Source organism: Scomber japonicus, chromosome 5 (genome assembly GCF_027409825.1).
Source record: "Scomber japonicus isolate fScoJap1 chromosome 5, fScoJap1.pri, whole genome shotgun sequence".
In the NCBI taxonomy this organism is placed as follows: Eukaryota; Metazoa; Chordata; class Actinopteri; order Scombriformes; family Scombridae; genus Scomber; species Scomber japonicus.
This window is the reverse complement of record NC_070582.1, coordinates 31824425-31845017: the sequence shown is the minus strand read 5'-3', so window position 1 is coordinate 31845017 and position 20593 is coordinate 31824425. Positions and strand designations below refer to the sequence as shown.

Here is a 20593-nt window from a genome sequence, read left to right as displayed (position 1 = left end):
ACACTTTAGGGCTTCACTGTTCATAAGCATGGCAAATATAAAGGCTCATTTCAAACAGCTATATAGCCTTTCTATTGTGTCTGTCTTTACTTAGTTATACAACCCTTGGAGAACACTTGAGACACAAGAAGCTGATTATATTTTATTTGACTTAATTTTATCTGATGTCTCTCACAGGAGTGAAACAAATGAGGTCTAAACACATCTCTAGTGTGTGTTTTCAAGGTTGATTTAAGCACAGTTTCTGAAGAAGAAAGGCTGCACAAAAGAAATGTTCTCACTGAAAAACAAACAAAAAAATGTGATTACTGATGATTGATTTTCAGCTTGAATTTTGAAAGCATTAAGAGTGTCTTGCCTCAAGTAGTCAGACTGTTGTGTTAGTCTGAAAGTGCAGGGATGTGAGTAGGTGGCCACCTCAAAGCAGACTGTCACCATCTTAGGAGAGAAGAGAAAGCCTCCCTCCTGCTGGCTGCTGTGTAACACATGACAGAAAAGTTAGATTGTGATGGAAGTCAAGAGGAACATGGATCATCACATGACTTTTTCAAGTTGGCAGAAGATGACAGACATTTTAGAAATGGAGGAAGAAAAAGTTTCTCTATAATCATAACAGCTTATGCATTACTGCCATTGGATGCAAAAATGAATAGTTAATGAATAGCACCTACTGTAAATAATAATGAACAGTAAATATTTTGAAATGCAGATGACATTCTGTGCTAGAGAGGGGATAAACTCAAAGCATGGTGGTCAAGGTCATACCCAGTCAAGTTAAGGGAGCACAGGCTTCCTCACATATTTGAGATTGGATAGCTTTAGACATGATTCAATTCAATTTTCATAGTAAGTGTTTTTGATTAGCTTTAATAATGTAGTATATGAACAAAAGTCTTTGTTTAAGCTTTTTGGTTTGGAAGCCCATTTGAAAGGAGCAGAGGAGCAGATGTGATGTGTGAGGTATGACCAACACATATCAGCTCACACCACTTCACTGTTATACATTAAGCCTCAGAATGTTCCTGTTTAAAGTGACTTTGGCATCACTTGTTTTAACTATAGCTTCACAAGTGATTTACATTAGCTTGTATTGTTAGCGTGGTACCTCTCACTATTATTAGCAGCTAAATTATGGGTTTTTTTGTCTTTTTTTTTCTCAAAACACATTTGCAACACTGCAATGTGTTCTTCAAAACAGAGGAGGGACATAGAGGGATTGTTTTTATATAAACCTAGGAGCCAAACTGTATAATTACTGATGGCAACTTGCTTTTGGTGTGACTATGCATTATAAATCTGGAGATCCAGACACGATTTTTACCCCTAATTCACATAATCTGTCATTTTTCTACTATTATATTATGAATATGATGACATTGCATAAAGTAATGTGCTCTAACACATGAACCATATAACATGAAAGCAAGCTATAGGATTTGTCATTTAATATATGCACGGCAATTTTAATCAGCTTCATTTTACAACAAGCTCTGTCTGAAGCAGTTATGTCTGGTTTGTAGTCAGTGAACAGTGTTACGGCATTATCTGGAGGTGAGATTGTACGCACACATATCATCACTTTGGCATAGTATTAATTAATTCAACTAATTAAATATTTAAAGTAAACATTAAGTCATCAGTGCCTTACTTCATTCTGCTTGAATAAGTTGAAAAGTGCGTATGCTTGGTTGATTATACTTTGACAAAGTGTGACACATTGTGCCGTCACACCCACATTGAGTGACATCTTATCAGAGTGAGTGTATACACTTTGTTTTGCATATATATACACACTTCTGACACTTACACCAGTGAGATTAGTCCTTTTTTTTTGTAGAATTGAAGGATTGCTTGACCTGGCTCCGTATCCAAGACGTTATTCTATACGCTGAATGGCTGTACATCCCTGTCACCACTGGCCGATGCTAGCCTTGATATTATCCATTTCTCACCAGGTTTCCAACACATTGTCAGAAATGAGTAATGACACTTCTCAATATAGCATTGAGAGTGAAAATGGCAGAATGGACAAGGACGTGACTTTGCTGCCACAGTAACTCAGTAGCTCAGATGACAATGTCAAAGACTCCATCTCTCTCTCACACACACATCACCAAACACTGGTAGTGTAGTACAGTATGCATGCATGTACGCACTTAAAATATATACAACATGGGTATTTATGCTCTCCACTTTGTTAATGATACTCAAATCTTTTTAGCAGGATTTAACCACCTTTAACTCAGTATGCTGAAACACCCTAATGATCATAGAGAGAGAGACAGAGACAGAGAGAGACAGGGAGAGAAGCAAATGTATTAAGGATGGACCAGGGTTGATGATGCGGCAGTAATTTATGAACAGGACACATTAAAGATTCATGGCTTCCTTCTCTTACGGTGTCACCAAGCTGTAAGAACACTATTCATCACACGTGCAGACTGCAAAAAGAGAAGAAAAGCTACGGTTAAGTGAGAGAAAAAAAAGATGAGAAAGAAGAAAGTAGGGCTGTAAGTTATCTCTCCCAGAATACCCTGTGGTGAACCATCCTCGACGGCAGCCTGTATCCAGCCGAACATGCGCTGGCCATTCTGATCCACCTGCAGAACATTGATACGTTTTTAAAGCGCCATTTGCTCCCCCTCTCCGTATCTCCCTATCTCAGCTCGGGTTGAAGTCGTGGATTTGACAGCGTGATCTATCTTAGCCCTAACCCCTGTCTCAAGCCCTTACATCCGGCCACTAAAAATACCACATGGTGCCTGTTTGCCTCTCAGCTCTTCTTACCCTCCTTTACACATATCACACAGCTGAGACCTGTGCATGATGGGATTGATGCGCTCATCCCTTGGACTTTACACTCCGGACGGATTTTTATGGGCAAGTGCTTAAAAGTCCCATCAGCTCACTGGTGAAGCGGTCACATACATATACACACACCACTGACTATGCTCTTTAGACACAAAATAGGTCATTTAATCTCTCACAGTTTTTGCTCAGTGCTCTGTTTAACTGCTTCAGGTCCAGTTGGAGATTTCTCTCATTGGCATTTGGTAGGTCATCCCCCAGTGGGTTTGATAAGAGTGGCCATTTCAGAGAGCGCTCGGTGTGTCTTTTGCTTTGTTCTGGTCTGGTTGTGTTTATGATTACTGTTTCATTGTGTTCTCTCTCTGACCTTTGTTGGTGGGAAGAGTGGAGGGGTGAGGAGAGGAGAGGCGGCGTAGCGGCTCCAGCGCTCGCCGGATTGCGGCCGCAGCATGGCCCTCTCTGTCTGAGTGTCTGCACCTCGCTGTAAACAAATGCCTCGCTTTCTCCCTCTTACCTGTTCTCTCTCCGTCATTCTGACAGGGGGTGAGAGTAGTGCCAGAGTCCCTGTCAGCCAAGAACAGCAGTGTGAACAGTAAACACACACACACACACACACACACACACACACACACACACACACACACACACACACACACACACACACACACACACACACACACACACAACCACATTAATGTGCTGTACACATTGTCAATAAAGTGTTGCACAGTAGGCTATAAAAGATGAAGGACAAAAGAGACTATTTGCATTGCAAATGAAACCACAAAAATGGCAGGTCTGTATTTTCCCTTTCATTGAAACTGTGTTGTCATTTTAAACCAGGGCTCAGTGATTGGGCTTGTTGCTGTGTTGTGTCTTTCTCTGTCATTGGTCTGTCAGTTTGCTCAACAGTTTTAGCAGCTACTGACCGTATGATGACAATGAACTGCAGTGTGGTGCAGCACATGGTGCAGATTAGTGTTAAACACAATAATACCCTATATCAATTAATGAAAGATCTTAACCCTTACATACTGTTCAGAGTCAAATTTGACCCAATTTACATTACTTTTAGCTGGACCTCTCCCTAAATGTGTCCCACAGTGTACAAAAATGAATATAAATGCATCCATTTTATTTTTGTGCTGCTGATACAAATTTTTATATCCAAATGTACAAATTTGACAATCACCATTCAAACATGGTATATTAATAAACTATAAAATGTTCTTCTGAACCATAAAATAGTAATTGTGAATGTCTCTTTCCCCCATAACAGTCTTCACTGCTACATCATAAAAATATATCCTCATAACTACTATCTTATTAAAAATATTAACTACTTATTTAACAAAAAAAAACATGTCAATATATACGGGTCAAATTTGACCCAGAACAGCCTCAATGAACAGTTTGTAGCACCTATACAAAAGTATAACATTTAATTATTTTTTTTTGTGTGCATTTTGGGAAAAGTCATAAAATTTCAGAATAAAAGACATTTGGGGTCTCTTTACAGCTGTCAAATGTCAAAATGGATCAAATTTGACCCCAAGAGTACAGGGGGGAGAGCCAGGGGGTCGCCAAGGCCACACCTCCGGCCGGAACCATTTCTGTACACAGGTGTTCCCATATGGACGCATTTCAACAGCGCACCTCAAACAAGTACTTCTCCACCCAAACTGATGGTGGCGGTAGTATACTCAACTTGAATTTCAACCAACAGCACAATTACAGAAGAAGAAGTAGTAGAGTTGTTGTTGTTAGCCTGTGCTCCGAGTGAAGCTAGCCGCTGACGGACTAACCTTGGTGAATGTGGAGTCCTTGACATGGATGCAATTGTAAAACAGTTTTCTTCAAATCACAGCAACCGAAGAATACGACTTCTGTAAGTTTGTTTGGCATGAGTGTGATATTCTCCCGCCGGTGGGGGCAACAGCGCCACCCATAAATTAAAAACGTCTCAGGGCTGTTAAACAAGCACAAATATAGTCGTATGACACACCGTTTTGTTCAGAAGAAGCTCAGCTATAGAGCCAGCGCAACCATTTACAGCTCAACAAAACACAAGTCAAACACTGAGCAATTGATGGCGCCATTAGCAAAAACGCTCCTCCGTCAAAGCACTGCATGCCCAGTCACCGTGGTCCTCCTATCTTTAATTTCACGATATCCACACAAACTTCCTATTGTAAATTTACAACCAATGTCATACCTTAGCTGTTTTTATGTTTGAAATTTGTGTCTGGTCGCATAATATTCCTAGTAATAATAATAATAATAATAATAATAATAATAATGCATTTTATTTAAAGCCGCCTTTCAAAGCACTCAAGGGCATCTTACAAGGCACATATAACACAACAACAGTACATCAACCAATATAAATCAGGTGACATTAAATGCAAAGATAAATAATACATATGAATGTGACTACGAAGTAGTTACAGCTACTCCAATGTCTCTGGATCATTTTGAGTCGATTCAAGCCATGGGGGATGCATTGCAGATAGCCTGCCTAGTCGTCCTCAATACAAACACACAGTCTTTGTCTCCATCTAGTGGTTGAACTGTGCTATTGTGACATATTTAGCCACCTGCACTACTTTCTAGTGGTTAATCTTTGAAATGGACCAATAGTTTCCCGAGGTATTGATGCTCTTCATGAAAATATTGCTTGGATTAGCTGATATCAATATGCAACGCATGTGCAGAGTTGAGCGCCTAAACATATCTCTACTGAAATCTCTCTAACTTTGCAGTGCTTTACTTTATTAGCATGAGACTTGGTACAGATAATGTTCAGATGTTATGCTACAGTTTCAAGAGGTTTATTGGCTACAGCAGCATAATTTAGAAGGTGTTATTCACTCTAAAAATGTAACCTTTTCCACTTATGCTGTGTTCAATCTTCATTTAGTCTGACCCAGTAACACATATGCTGATGCTTTCACCTCACAAGTGTTACCTTTATTATGATACCAATATTATTCATATAGAAGTTGTAGTTACAGAGATATACTATATTCATGTTAGGTATGTCATTTTTGAGCAGGACCCTGAGCAGAGGCCTAGGGAGGAAGAGGTAAATGAGTGAGTGACTAAGGAACACTACTAGATCCATAGTGACTTACCACATAGGGAAAAAAAAGATGATATCATTTTCTGTGCTACCCCTGTGTGAACTATGGTCTCAGTTTGGCCACCCCTATGAAAATTGTCTGGCTCCGCCACTGCGACAGTATGTAATGGTTAATGACTGATGAGGAATGGGAATTAGAGTAGAGACCAATTATGAGTCAGAATATGAACAGTATGTTAGAGTTAAAACACCAGTTATAGTTTTGGGTGAAGGATGGCTGCTCTGAGGAAACCTTTTGGAATCAATGAGGATTTTTTTGGAGTGCAAACAACAGAATAAAGGCAACAAAAGACTTCTCTCTGATGACGATATGAGGATCCAGTAAACCCTCTCACTGTTAACTGTGTGCCAAATCAGAAGTAAAGTGTTTCACTTCACCTAAAAAAGTGACATCCAGACTAATGGAAGCCCCTGCAGCTTTGGGACTGAAAAGGAGAATTTCATAGACCTGTTCTGGTATTGTCCCTGGATTACCTTCTTTTGGAGGCAGGTGGTAGATTGGCTCTCTATGCAGGTTATTACTTTCCCTCTGACCCAACTTACAATTATTTTGGGAGATCAGGATGTTTCACTGAGCAGCACTGCACTGCTGGAGAAGCTTTTTTGTATGTCTTGATGATACTATGTCTGGAGAGACATTAACAGAGACAAGCTGAGGACAACATGTAAATGCATTTAAATTAAAGTCATGTGAAACAAATTAAATCAGAATAAATGAGTTTAAATAGTGTGCAGCACTGGAGGATTTATCACACTGTACAGACATGGATACTTGCATGCAGTGCAATGTAATTTATATTATTTTAGTATTGGAATTGTATAATGTCTAATTATGTCTAATGATGCATACATCATGTATGGTTTTTGTAGGGGTGTGTGTGTGTGTGTGTGTGTGTGTGTGTGTGTGTGTGTCATTTGTTGTCACTACTAGGCTTGTGTCCAGGTGTGCGGACAGACTGTCTGACTGTCCTCCCCTGTAGGTAATCACCTTAGTGTTAACAACCAGGGTTGCAGCTTCCTCCACAGTGTCAGTGACAGACTTTATTTTGGTGTCAACATGCAAACAGAAGGGACATAACTGTATCAGTGAATGCAGGAATGAAGAGGAGTGAGGGAAATCTTCCCCTATATTATACAGTAACAACCATGTCTTTGTTTACAACAGCAGGAGGCTGGAAGATGAAATTAGATTATGCTGTTGTGTTTCAAGAGCAAGAAAAAAAACACAACAACAACAAAAACATTCCAGATTGGCTCCATCTGCATGAACATTGCAATTGCTTCGCCAAAAAGCCGTCATCTCTCATTTCTTCATTTTTGCTGTCTCTCTTTGTAGTCTTTGTTGCTCTTGCTTTAATACTTAGGGTTTTTTTCTCTCTTCTCTTTCCTGTCCTTATTTACCATGCTGGCTCAATAAAGAATTAAAGAATATGAATTAAATTGCACCGAAAACAGCAGAGATAGCTATTTCATGTTTACCCAGAGAATCTCCTTTGCTCTCCAAACATTTAAAGCATATACTGCTAGTCTCCAGATGCAGGTGCTCAGTCTGTATTATATAGTACATACTGTACTCAAGAAGAGGAATTGGGAATCCCTCTAGCTTTTCATTCCATATCTATTTGACTGCTTACTTTATATGTGTGTTTCTATACTGTCAGTAATGGTTGGGAGGTAATTGCTTACCAGATGCAAACAAGACATTTTGGATAAGGTAAGATTGATGTAGGAGTTATGAGAGATGTCACATGCCCGAAAAAAAGGTTGCAGCAAGACACAAAATGTTAAAGATGGTTTTGAGTTTGAAAAGTTTAACAACGTGGACTGTCTTTTCTTTTTTTTAGGACATCTTGGATCTTGGCCAGATGCTGCCATACAGAACTAAGAGATCCCTGCTGGTCCCTCCTGTGATCGTTACAGAGAACCAGAGAGCCTCCTTCCCCAAGGTCATTGGCCGGGTAAGAAACACATGGCTACATCATACATTTTCTTCCCACACCACATCTGAGTCCTACGGCTTCATACTGGAATATACAAAGAAACAGTTTGGTCATTTTTGCTCATTTTGACCTTATTTAGTCTTAAAACAAGAAAGGTGGGGTGTGGTTCCTGATATGTTACACAACTCCATACACAATTTATTGGAAAAGATTAAATATATAAAAAAGGAATATGGAAAAAGAGGAGAAACGGTGGTTCTGTTCACATGAAATCATAGCCAGCGAATCAAATGGCTCCCTAAAGTCGTTGTCAACCCTGTTATAGAGCCAGATGTTTTAAGAGGTTCTTGGTCTGTACTGAAGTTTTTTATTATTCTTTTTATTGATCTAGTGTTAATAAAGTGTTAGTGATAATAAAGTTTATTTGTATTGATTGTTGAAAATATAAAGTGTATAATATGCTGCAGATATGGGAAGAAATGTTTTTTCTTATTCCCGTTTTATGATATCAATACTCTGGTGGATTCCTAATCAGTTTACATGAATGCATTTTGGCTGGGTGCGTTTTCAGTTAAGCTAATATGTCTTTGACACCAAGTTGTTATTATGGTAATACAAAATAACTCAGTGAGGACAGTCAACAGTGTAGCTTAAACTTAAAGGTATACTATGCTGGATTTTACTAAAAAACTATGTATAGATGTATATTGTCACACACATTGTGTAATGAAATAAAGTACAAAGTAGGATAAAATGTCATTTTGCCAACAAAGTGAACAAGCTCTATTGTGACAACAGGTTTATGTTCATAACAAAAAGAGACAATGCACATCCAACATTGTAGATACATGATGTACATTTGCTTCCTATGTATTTTCATAGTACACATACATACATCAACATATGTCTAGTACTATACAGTACAAAGCTTTTACTCAGGTGAATACTAAAAAGATAAAACACTAAACTTTCACAGGTCTAAAAGTTTATTGTCTCATCAAAAAGTATTAAAACATATGGTATCAAATACATGACTTGGACACTCTATACATTTCTATATGCATGACCTACACATCCTACAGTGTTAAACTCATTATTCATTATACAGCTGACAGGTAACCACACCTTCTGCACAGGCTTAATCACACATCACAACATCAACAGGTGACTGAACAACCAATTAAATTCATTTAATTAAGTTGTTTCTATTTATTGTGAGGACAGAATATGATTGTGTGATACTATATTTCAATTAGGGATGTCAAACAATTCATTTTTAAAATCTAGATTCATTACTGAATTGCAATAGTTAATCGCAAGCTATTTTGCATTTCAAGTCCATATTCATTTCAAGCAATTATTTTCAGTTAATCTTGATTAGGAATCAAATGAATGCAAAGAAAGTTACTTCATTATTTTATTTCAAATCAAAAGAAGAACAATGAGCCTGAGGTAATTGCTAATAATGGCTGCCTACATCAAAATCCGCCATTTACAAGGAAAGTCACAACATTTGGCGTAGACAGTGCAGGACTATGACAGCAGCAGCAAGACTCCTGCCATACCAACACAGGAGGTTTCAGTCTTGTTGCTCGGCCACAGTGCAAAACACCTGTACAACTCACAAACCATGCAGTATGCTGAGTGCTGACAGTTCTATGGCAGGGATAACATCAAACATCAACTTAATTATTTTAAATGAAAGATTGGCTAACTTGGCGGCTAGCTCGGCGGCTAACTCAGCTAATTGGCTAACTGTAGACTGTAGTAGTAGTAGTGTGTGCTGAATGTATTTATACCTCTACAGCAGCAGGGGGGGGGGGCGGGTTTATGCTAATCACTAAATCCTGAACACAGAAATCTTGAAACACAGTTTGTGAAGCCTAGCTCCACAATTCAAATCTAAATGGTTGAAATGCTTTTTACACCTTTTTTAGAAATACATTTATGACCTATTTAATGTGTTTAGAAGAAAAATTTTTGAATTCACTTTACACAGTCTTTAACCAACTTTCATTGCTATACAAATTGCTATACAGATTCTTTCAGTGTTTAACGCTCAGGAGGTTTTTATCTGCAGAAGTTTCCTCTCCAAAAACACACCAACCCAGTGATTAAAACTGGTAAAAGAACACTGAATAAAGCAGTTTCATGTTAAAAATCAGTCTTTCTTCCATGCTGTTTAGTGGACAGATGATTTCCAGAGGGGTTGCAAGCTGAGCTGCTTCAAACATTTGCTCAGCTTGTTTCTCTGATAACTTAAGATCCAGACGTTCAGGAGGTTTTTTACCAGGAGCTGAATTATCCACAGAGTCTCCTCCTCTCCAAAACAAACAGACCCGGTGATTAAAGCTGGTAAAAACATTGAATAAAGCAGTTTCATGTTAAAAATCAGTGACTCTGTGATGCTGTTCAGCAGACACATGATGTCCACTGGGTCTACAAGCTGAGCTGCTGCTAATGTTTGCTCAACTTGTTTCTCTAATAACTTAAGATCCAGACAGCTATTGAATAAAATCCTTCACCCAATTAAAATGTGTACTTAAAAATGACCAAGATCTGCTCAATGTATCATAAAAATGTGTCTGGATAAAAAGTCAATTCACGTTAGCTTGTGGCAGAGAACCACAACGCTGATACATACAGACAAAGAGACATGATGCTGCTGACTGCTGACCAATTGAAACGGACCGTTACCTTGATGACAATAACAGATGTCTCAGAGTTTGAACATTGTTGGAAGCATTTGTGATAATGTAAGTATACAACACAACAATATATGTAACATAGGTCTAGTTGTTTAAGAGATTTTAATGCAGGAAAAATACATATCATACATTTGATTTAATATTGGGTAGGACATACAATAGAAAGTTCATATTTAAAAAGTGAAGAATTGCTCAACATCTACTCAGACTGAGTTCCTGTCAAACTTCATTAACATGAAGCTATTTCTAAAGTGTATGACACAGTGAAAAGGTCTTAAGCAGACTCCTGCTGGCTTGCTCCTGGTGGAACTGCTGCAGCTGGTTAGCATACTGTTTCCTCTGAGTACTGTATGAAAAGGTTTATTCTACAGAGCTATTTGTCTGGAATATGATCTGACTAAAACACAGCGTGAAGAAAGGTTTGAGAATATGAAATATGATCTTGGTTCCATTAATGACAGGGCTGATGGAATCACAGCAATAACTTGCTTTCATAGTTGATTGATGATGATGGTCGTGAGTGTATGTATTTGTTGTTGTTTTCTGTGAATGATTACCTTTTCTTTGAGGTTGTCATTTTGTTAAGCTGCAGCTCACACTTTGATAAATACTATTTTAAAGAAAGATTTAAGAAATACTAAAAAGAGTGTGTTTGTAATTAGTGGCATTTAATCTAATGTTGTTTCTTGCTAGACAGAGAAACCATTGATTCATTATGAGCTTCAATGATTTTTCAAGTAAAAAAAGAGGGACAGTATTCAATTTATGCCTCAAAGAATTCACACAATGATAGATTGAAAAACTGTTAAGATCTATGTATTGGAGTGTTTTGTTTAAGCACTATATTACTGAACTCATTAAACATAGTGAAAGTCTCCAAACAGAGACAAGAGGTGTGTATTGTAATGAACTGAAATATGATCTTTGCTGCTCTCTGCCTTGGTTTGTTTATTTAAGATTTTGAATATGTTGTTTATATTCAGCTCTCAATGCCACCTGCAGGTCTGATGATGTTTCTAGTTAATGAAGCAAGCGGAAGATAGGACAACAAGTTAGGTGTAGAAGATGGAGGATTCAATTAATGCTATAAAATCAATCTAAGAAATTAAGTGTTTCAATTTCAGATCCTGCTGCAGGTTCTTTTTTCCATCTGAGTGCACCAAAACATATCAGTTGTATCACGCTCAGTTGAAAATCAGTTACATCCAGAACAAGCCAGTTTTAAGACCTAATAGAGCAATGTATTTTCTTATACTGCTTTCCAAAAAGGACAGACAAAGCTAAAGAAAGAGAATGCTGAGTTCAACGCCTGTCTCAGAGTATTATGATATACAACATCTAATGGTTGAATTATAAATGGCTCTGGCTTACCCAAAGAATATGTATTGGAAACAGCTGGAAAAGAACATTGATTTGTTAAGGTCAGTTACTTATTGCCAAAGATTGAGAGAAAGACTGTGTAAGCTTCATAGAAATGGAGAGAGTTTTACCAATACAGACTAAATATTACACAGAAGCAGTCCCAGAATCTCATTACACATGTTTTAGTTTGAAGTCAATTAGTCATTTCAAAACTTTTAAGGTGTTTTTTTAAACTAGAAACTTCCTTCACATATTCACATAAAATCCTGATTGAAATAAAAATGTTGATTCACAGATAAAGATGTTCTCAATTCAGATTCTTAAGTATTTAACATGAATTTTAAATTGAAATTGGTGTAAAATGTATGAGGATGAGTCATGAATAATGTTGAGGTTAACAAGTGTGTTATTCATAGAGAATAAAATGTGAATAATCATTCAGTACATCTGAGGTTACATAGTATTTCTTGCTGAAGGTGAAGTACTGCTACTCACGCAACAGCAAAAATCAGTGCCAGGGCATTCAGTGACATTAAACACACAATGATGTGCATGTGGGCATGATGTAACTGTTGTCTGTAAGGTCTTTACATGTGTCAGTCTTTCACACAGTAATTACAATGCAGATTTCACCACTCAATGAAGTATTCATATCTGAGAAATATATTCATTCAATTCATTTTTTATAATCATAAATGGCATCTTATTTTTTTAATGTTTTAAAAATAAGGAAGTTGGGTAATACCGAGTGTTTCCTATTATTTTAGCTGGTTTACCACTGCACACAGAGTGAATGTGGTGGCAATGTTGAAAGTAAATTACACCCAAAAAAAAAAGAAGACAAAAAGTCAAGGTTTCACTCATGAACGAAGATATAAAACCACACTTACCTTTTTATAGGAACACTCTTAACATCTTACAGCCATCATTTTTGTGAAATGGTTAGACACTGTAGGTCTGATTCTGTGAATATCATGATCAGCTTGAACATCCAAGTACAATTTATGAAAGCAGAAGCACATCTTGAGGTTTCAGAAATGTTCTGTATTATTTAAAATGAGGATGAATGTTATATCAGAAAAGTGAATGTCCATCACTTCATGATACTTGAAAATGGTATATATACAGTACAGAAAGGTAGGGGTGTGTGTGTGTGTGTGTGTGTGTGTGTGTGTGTGTGTGTGTGTGTGTGTGTGTGTGGACCAGGTCATGTTGTCCTTAATGTACATTATAATATGAGTCAATGAATGTAAGTCAATGTAATGTCGTCTGGATATGGACTGTATGTGTGTGTGAGGGTGAATTTCAGCACATAGTGTGGTTCTTGTGTTGCCTGTAGTGAATTTAGTGAGATTTGTGAATTCTTGAATCATTCTTGGGTTGGTTAGCGTTAGGGTTACTTTCTTACCTTCTCAATCAGTTACTTATGTAAGCATAGTCCACTACCAATATTATAGGCCAAAACCAAAATCTCAACAATTTTTCACAAGTTTTAAAATACTCAGCTTTAAATACTAATAAGACAATAAGTCATCAATGTTTCATGTATTCCAGCAGGTGATGGCTGATAAGCTGTGCTTACACATAAATGCTCTGATATAATTGAGACCTTCAGATGATGTGTGGCTCATGCTAAGAAAAGCTGTATCATCTTACTTTTTCTTACTTGCAAGGATTTGCTATGCTACCATTGTCCCTCTTATCTGTATTTTTTATTTTAACCTTTACCTACCTCATCTTTTATCTCTTTTCTTACACTTTTATGTATCTGCTACCCTTTTCTGTTATCAAAAGTCTATGAATATAAAACCTTTTTGTCGTTGTTTTTTTATCTGGAACATTGTATGCAGTAAACAGCAGCATTAAATTCACTGCAGATGGAATGAAACAACTTTCATGTTTACACTTTTAATTTGGGAGTCACAATATGTTTGGGTAGAGTAGAAGAAAAAAACACTTGAGATGAAAAGTTTCCAATGGAGACAGACTGCCTTTTTCTCAATTCATCTTATTACATAGGACAAGGAAAACTAAAACTGTGTTAATCTGTAGCATCAATATTCAACACCCATTTTAATCCTTTGCTATATTGAAGTCTTATCAGCTTTGCCGTCATTAAGATTATTGGTGGACGTTGAAAGTGGTGAGACTACACCCCCCCCCCCCCGTTACTACAGAATGTGTGAACTTCTGTACAGTACGTTTCATTTTGCCACATTATCAGTTTTAGACAGGAGCTATTACACATTCTTCTAAGTGTGCTACTTTACAGCAATAATTTATGCAGTGTTTTATTTGTTGATTGGAGTTACTCATTGTGTGTTGCTCCAGAAGCTCCTCACTTCATTTCCTCTCAAAAGCAACTGCATTGTTTCATGTGCTACAGACAGCGTTCTGTGCTGCAGGTGAATCATTTCACCTGAGCGAACATAGAATATAATGGTCAACAAAAAAAACCCCAACAACATACATTTTAGACCTCCGCTCAGGCTCTACATTTATCTCTGGCGGTGTGTAACAATGCTTTGATGTATCTCTGCGTGTCAAGCAGCTTTGTTCTAGATAAGACTGGGCACTAAGAGATCAACCACATCTCTCAATGCCCGCAGAGACTAACATAAAACGATATCCCACACTGAGCCCTGCACATAATAGATAATTGTACCCTGGAGAGCACAATCACAGCACACACAGAACCTAGACTTCTAGCTTATACCAGCACTGTACTCAATATGGTCCCATTGACGCATCTCGAGGGCCCGGTTGGTAGTGGAGGACAGCAGGCCTAGCGCATGTGTGGAAACACTAGGTAGATACTTTTGTCTGGACAACCAAAGTCCTCAGGGGTTAGTGCACATTTCCCCCCCCCCAGAGGAACTGCAGCGAGATAGTAGAGAAGAATGAGAGTCAGCAGATAAGTTGGGTCCATAGGGGACTCAAATTATCTCTGTGTGTGTGTGTGTGTGTGTGTGTGTGTGTGTGTGTGTGTGTGTGTGTGGATCTGCTGTGGATTGAGCTACACTGACAGCTAATGAGTATAGCCCATCAATTACTTTCCCCGCCATTGTTTCCCTATTCACACTTGCTTCCACTCATCAGTTGCAAATTCCCTCCAGCTTTTTTTCCCTCTCATCCCTGTATCCCTCCATCCACCCTCCTCCAACTCTTCCTCTTCTTTTTTTTATTTATTTTGTGCATGAGAAGACAGGCTAATGTGGGCTATTTTACCAAATACCAAATAGTAGTTATATGTTGGCGACTTGGTGTAATTGATTTTCCACACCAATAGCTTCCCTCTTCTTATGCAACCTACTACTTCCATATGGCAGCCATTCATTTTTCATGCCCCCCCTCCCCCCTCCCTCTCCCTCTTCCACCACCTTTCTCTCCAGATAAGCAATAGGATGCAGGGGGGGGAGAGGTGAGATTGCAACAGCTATGATTTGACATGTATGATTCTGAGCGTGTGTGAGTGTGTAAGTGTGTGACGGAAGGGCAAGGGTGGGTTGGCTGTCAGCGGGACTCACAGGGGAAGGGTAAGAACCTTGTTGTTTATGTCACACCTCCTGCTAGCTGTGGAATTGTTTTGATACAGAGGTCTCTCCCCCTGCCCTCCCTTGGGGGGGGGGGTTGGGGGGCCATAAACAGCTCACAGCAACTCACAGAGCAGCTGGAGCATGCAATGAAACTGATATGCTTAAATGTTCCTCTTAGTATCCCCCTCTTCAGTCAAAGCTGATAGGACCCTCAAGTACTTGGGGAAGATAAATCAATCATACCTGGAGAAGTTTATTCCAGGTTTTTTCCAGGCGTTTTTTTTTTTTTTTTGCTTGTGTCTGGGATTAAAGGGTGCATGGTGGTGGGGGCAGGGGGGTGTTTAAGTGCAGTGTTTAAGTGAAGAGGATTTGTCCTCTTAGTGCTCAGTACTGTATCATTCAGTGATTCTATAATCAATCTGAACATGCATTCATTATGATTGAACATCTTACTGCAGTTCTGGCTTCCTGTACAGAGTGCCAGGGGGGCCATGGAGGAAAGAAACTCACAAAAAACCCACAAAAAGAAACAATTTGTGCTCTCGCTTTAATACTTTGTCATCTAAATTTGTTCATGTGTTCTCCATTGAACTACTTCATCCTGGTGTAGTTTGCTAGCTTCACTGTGGCCAATCACCTCTTCACTCTGCTGCCTTCTGGGAGGTGTTACATATCTATGAAGACCTGCACTTCCAGACTAATGAACCGTTTTTATCCAAGTGCCACTAAGGAACTGAATTCTATCAAATACACTGTGCAATAATTAATAATCTCCTGCTGGGGTGCACAATACATTTATTTATTATTATTCATTTGTCTATTTATTTATTAATTAATTCTACTTTTGAGTAACGGTTTATTGTGTTCTTTTTATCTTTTTTATCCTGAGCTTTTATGGTAGTTATTTCTTCGTTTGTTCTTTTATGTGCCAGTAAACGGAGAAGCTCTGAAGTGTTGTTGTACAGCTGCTGTTCAGTGACAATAAACATATTCTAATATTCTAATTCTACTTTGCCAATCAGCTGGAAGTTTGAAGAAAGTGTCGAAGAAGATGTTTCCCATTAGATATGTCCCGACATTCAAATACAGTGTTGAGCGTAGGTCACCCATGTTTTGGAAGAGCTCAGTGCCCAATAGACAATTGTAGTTACGTGTGTAAAACAGAGGAAAACAGACTTGACTGTGCAAAAATCATAGGAAATCCCTGAAGTCTAATGGTAAAATTGTGAATGTGCATTTGAATGAAGGACTAAACTAGCATTAAAAAAAAAGGCTCACACAAACACCTCCCAAGAACAACTTAGTGCCCCCCCCTCCTTTCAAAAATATTGCCTCTAGTGCCTTCCAATCTCATCTGAATGCCTCCTTGGGGTGCTACCACTCCTGTTGAGAAATGCTACTCCAGAGAATAAGCAGTATAGATAATGGATGGATGGAGTGATAGATGGATAATACATACATGTCCACAACCCTGATGCTGAGTGTTTATGGACTGGATATGCACAGGAACATGAAAGTGTTTTCTGTGAAGAAGACGGTTATCCCGTATTCTACTCGCTGTATTTACGAGAGATAACACATTGTTATACTTAAAATATATCCATATATATATTTGTCTAACATCAAAATAAAACCCTATAAAATCCAAGTGAACCACAGTGAGGATAAATATCAGATGAGAGAATGGCATGAGGTGAAATCTGTTCAATTGAGGACACAAATTCCTAAATTGAGAAAACAAATTTCTAAATCAAATGAGTTATTTTTTCCACTAAAGCCTCTCCTATGTTTTGTGAAATGGGTTGATTCAGATCATCAAGACTGTGTCTGAACCCAATGAGTTCAATTCAGATAAAAGAGTCATTCAGGATGTTGGTGACACCACAAATTAAAACAGTTTCTTTGTTGGTGATTGTGAGTGAAGGAAAGTCTTTTTGGACCATGTGTGTCATATGTTCTGCCATACAAACCATATACCAACACTGCCTCACAGTCCAGCACTGTTCCTCTTTGTATCAGAGCCCACTTCAAATCCATTCTACTCATTTCCTCAGAAAATGCCCATCCTGTCCAAAAATCATCCCATGCCAATCCGTGTTTGCTCACATTAACATCTATTTACCTGGATCTAACAAATAGTGAAGTTTAGCATATTTTAGAAAACACTTAAAAAGGCTTATCAGAACTATACGTTTAAGGCTAGTCACAATGGTGGCAGAGTCCTCTGGCACTTATTTGATTGTTTAATGACAAGCCATCAGCTGGCTCCTATTTTGAACAGTTTTCATCTTCATCTCATGGAGGTCTCAAATTGCAATTCTCCTAATGTCAAGAAAAACCAGGAATCATATTAAATCTTGTGGCAGGCCAATCACAGGTGATGACCAAAGACTGATGGTGTGACAGACAGCTGTCGGCCCCTCTTTATATGATGAATATGTTTGTGTTTGCTGACAGGTTTTGTTTAGAATGAGTGCAGACACAGAGAGCACACGTTTGACTCCAACTAAAAGTTCAGTATGTCTACACAGGATACTGATTTAGTTGTAGTAGTTTAGAATGATGTAAAAGCTAAAAACTACACTCTCTCCGCTCTCTGAAACATTAATCAAGGTTTAATCACACATTTATTGATCAGTCAGATTGATTATTGATGTTTTCTAAATACAGCTGTGGTTCAATATTTGTTATAGACACTTTTTATGAGCTTATTCTTAGACTGGGTCAAAATTGACCCGTAATATACTGCGCAGGTGTAGAATATGAACAGTATGTGAGAGTTAAAGACAAACCCAGCATCCTGTAATCCTGTAGCAGTAAAGTCATTGCCCCAAATATGTATATGTGCTTAACAGAGTTGTCATTCATCATCTGAAATAACATTTATTCATGTCTTTTTGTAGTCAACATGTTTAAACATATTATTAAAAGGTTGAACAAAAGTCTTTGGAGAAATATCAGTGTAAAGACTGGAAGGGCAAGTGTAATCTTCACCTATAGTCTGTTTATTTTTCAGAAGCCACCAGGTCTGTTGTGTTCTGTCTATTGGAAACTCTGGGTTTTCAGCTCTTGAACTCTGGGTCAGTTACCGCGGTAACTACCTCCTTAAGGTTTTGTTCACCAAACACTGAGTTTGTAGTCCTCTCTCCTGCAGAGCTTGAAGTCAATGTCAAAACATACAATTTCCTCAGTCAATATCAATGCGTGTATTAAAGCACGTTCTTTAGCAAAGCCTTACTGTATGTCAGAATCAAAATCCTGCTTGGATATAACTTTGTAACACAAGGACTAAAGTTAACACTTTTAAATGCATCAGTCATTTCCTTTTGAATGGTGTTTTTTGCCCTGGCATTCAAATATTACAAAGCGTGAATTCCTCCCTCAGTTGAGAATAAAATCTATGCATGTCCTTCTTTTCTAACACTGGGAGCCTGTGCACAGTGATAAGGCTGCTGTCAGGTTGTTTGAGCAGTTCCTGCACTCAAATGTTAGTTGCACATGATGTGTTATCTATAGTGTGTATTCTGCTGCCTTATCTCAGTTTAAAATAAAATAATAAATCTCCATCACTCACACACAGTGATGTGTCGCAGTGATTGAACATTCCTGTCATAGTTTTTATGTCGTATTGCAGAATATGTTCATATTTAAAAGTGAGCAGGATTGTGTTGCAGCTACATAGTCTGAAGGTGTTTTTAGAGCATTTCAGTGATGTTTAAATGTGCTACATTTGTTGAAATAGTTGAAATAAAGTCACTGAATGCTGATGAGCCAAGACACAATTAGACTTCTAAAAATGTACATTGAACCTTAAACTTTCAGCTGCAAATCACTAAACTCAGTTTTACTGGATAAACCTGTAATCATATATCTCTTTGTAAAATATGTTTTATTTAAATCTTCAGCTATAGTTTTCATCTTCATCTGCTGCCCTGTGTTTTGTTGTTTTGCTGCATAAATGTATTTAAAATGCTACGTATAGCTTGATACACTGTTAGGCTCCACCATTTCATCATCCAGTGAGGAAATTCAAGTCAAGTAAATGATTAATTAATATACTACCCTGAATAAAGCTTTATTGTGTTGGCTTATTAACTATTTTCCCTGCTCTTATTCAGGTCCTGTCACTGCTATCTTTTATTTTTTTTTTAGATGAATGTTCCCACACAGTAATATTACAAGACTGTCTTTTATTTACCTGTTGCCATGGTGAATTGTGGTATTGGAGCTCCATTTTTCCCCCAGCATTCACCATTCACACTTCATTCAGTGTGAATATACTCAGGGTTGTTGAAGTAACTCAAATCAGCTTTTTTTTGGGACCATATCCATATGGTCCCAAAGAGGTGTGATTGTTAATTAAACCTGCTTTCTGAAAGAGAGCTCATATTTTAAAAAAGTAAGTCAAGCTGGTTTTGGTATAAGGTGATGAGAAAAACTATTTACAAAACTGAAAATGAACAAATAACAAGAAGAATAACTTTTCAAAAGACTATAAGCCATCTCATCAGTAAACCTAAAGAGAAATCTAATCTGGGTCCATGGCAGCAGGTCCACACCTTTTCTACAAAAACAATATTACAATCAATTAAGTCATCTACACAATTTATAATGAAAAAAAAAAACATGTACATATTTATTGTTTGGGATAGTCTTCTGTAAAAGAAGAATCCATCCCCAGTCCAACCATCTTGATACAGTCCCCCCCTCCCCCAATACTATAAAGCCCTTTTGAGTGTCCCACTTCCTGTTGTTCCTGTTTGGCAGTTTGAATTCTTGTCCAGCAGTTGATATGAGGTGGACCATATGGACCAAAACAAGCATGTGTGTACCGGGACATTAGCATACTGGCCTGAGTGCAACTAAGAATATTGTGATTGTAAGTTATCTTAACTTTCAAACCCCATAGTGGCAGATTGATGGAATAAATAAATACATTTGACAATGCATTGTATGTTTGGCCTGACTGCAACCTACTGTCTAGAGGGTCAAGCTACCATCGAGACAGGCAGAAATGTTCTTTTTCCTGTCAGTGCTCTGAGAGACAGGTTTACTGTATGTCTGTTTGACTGACTACAGCAGGTAGGCTGAGACAAA

At 38.0% G+C, this 20593-nt stretch overlaps 1 protein-coding gene across 1 annotated transcript in view; it reads left to right on the top strand.

Annotated features, from left to right (window-relative positions):
• The window catches only part of cdh13 (cadherin 13, H-cadherin (heart)), a 263838-nt gene that overhangs the window by 33383 nt on the left and 209862 nt on the right, over positions 1–20593 (top strand). Inside the window, exon 4 of the mRNA XM_053319996.1 lies at positions 7795–7908. Coding sequence (XP_053175971.1) covers positions 7795–7908 — 114 coding nt within the window. The remainder of the gene's footprint in view (positions 1–7794; positions 7909–20593) is intronic.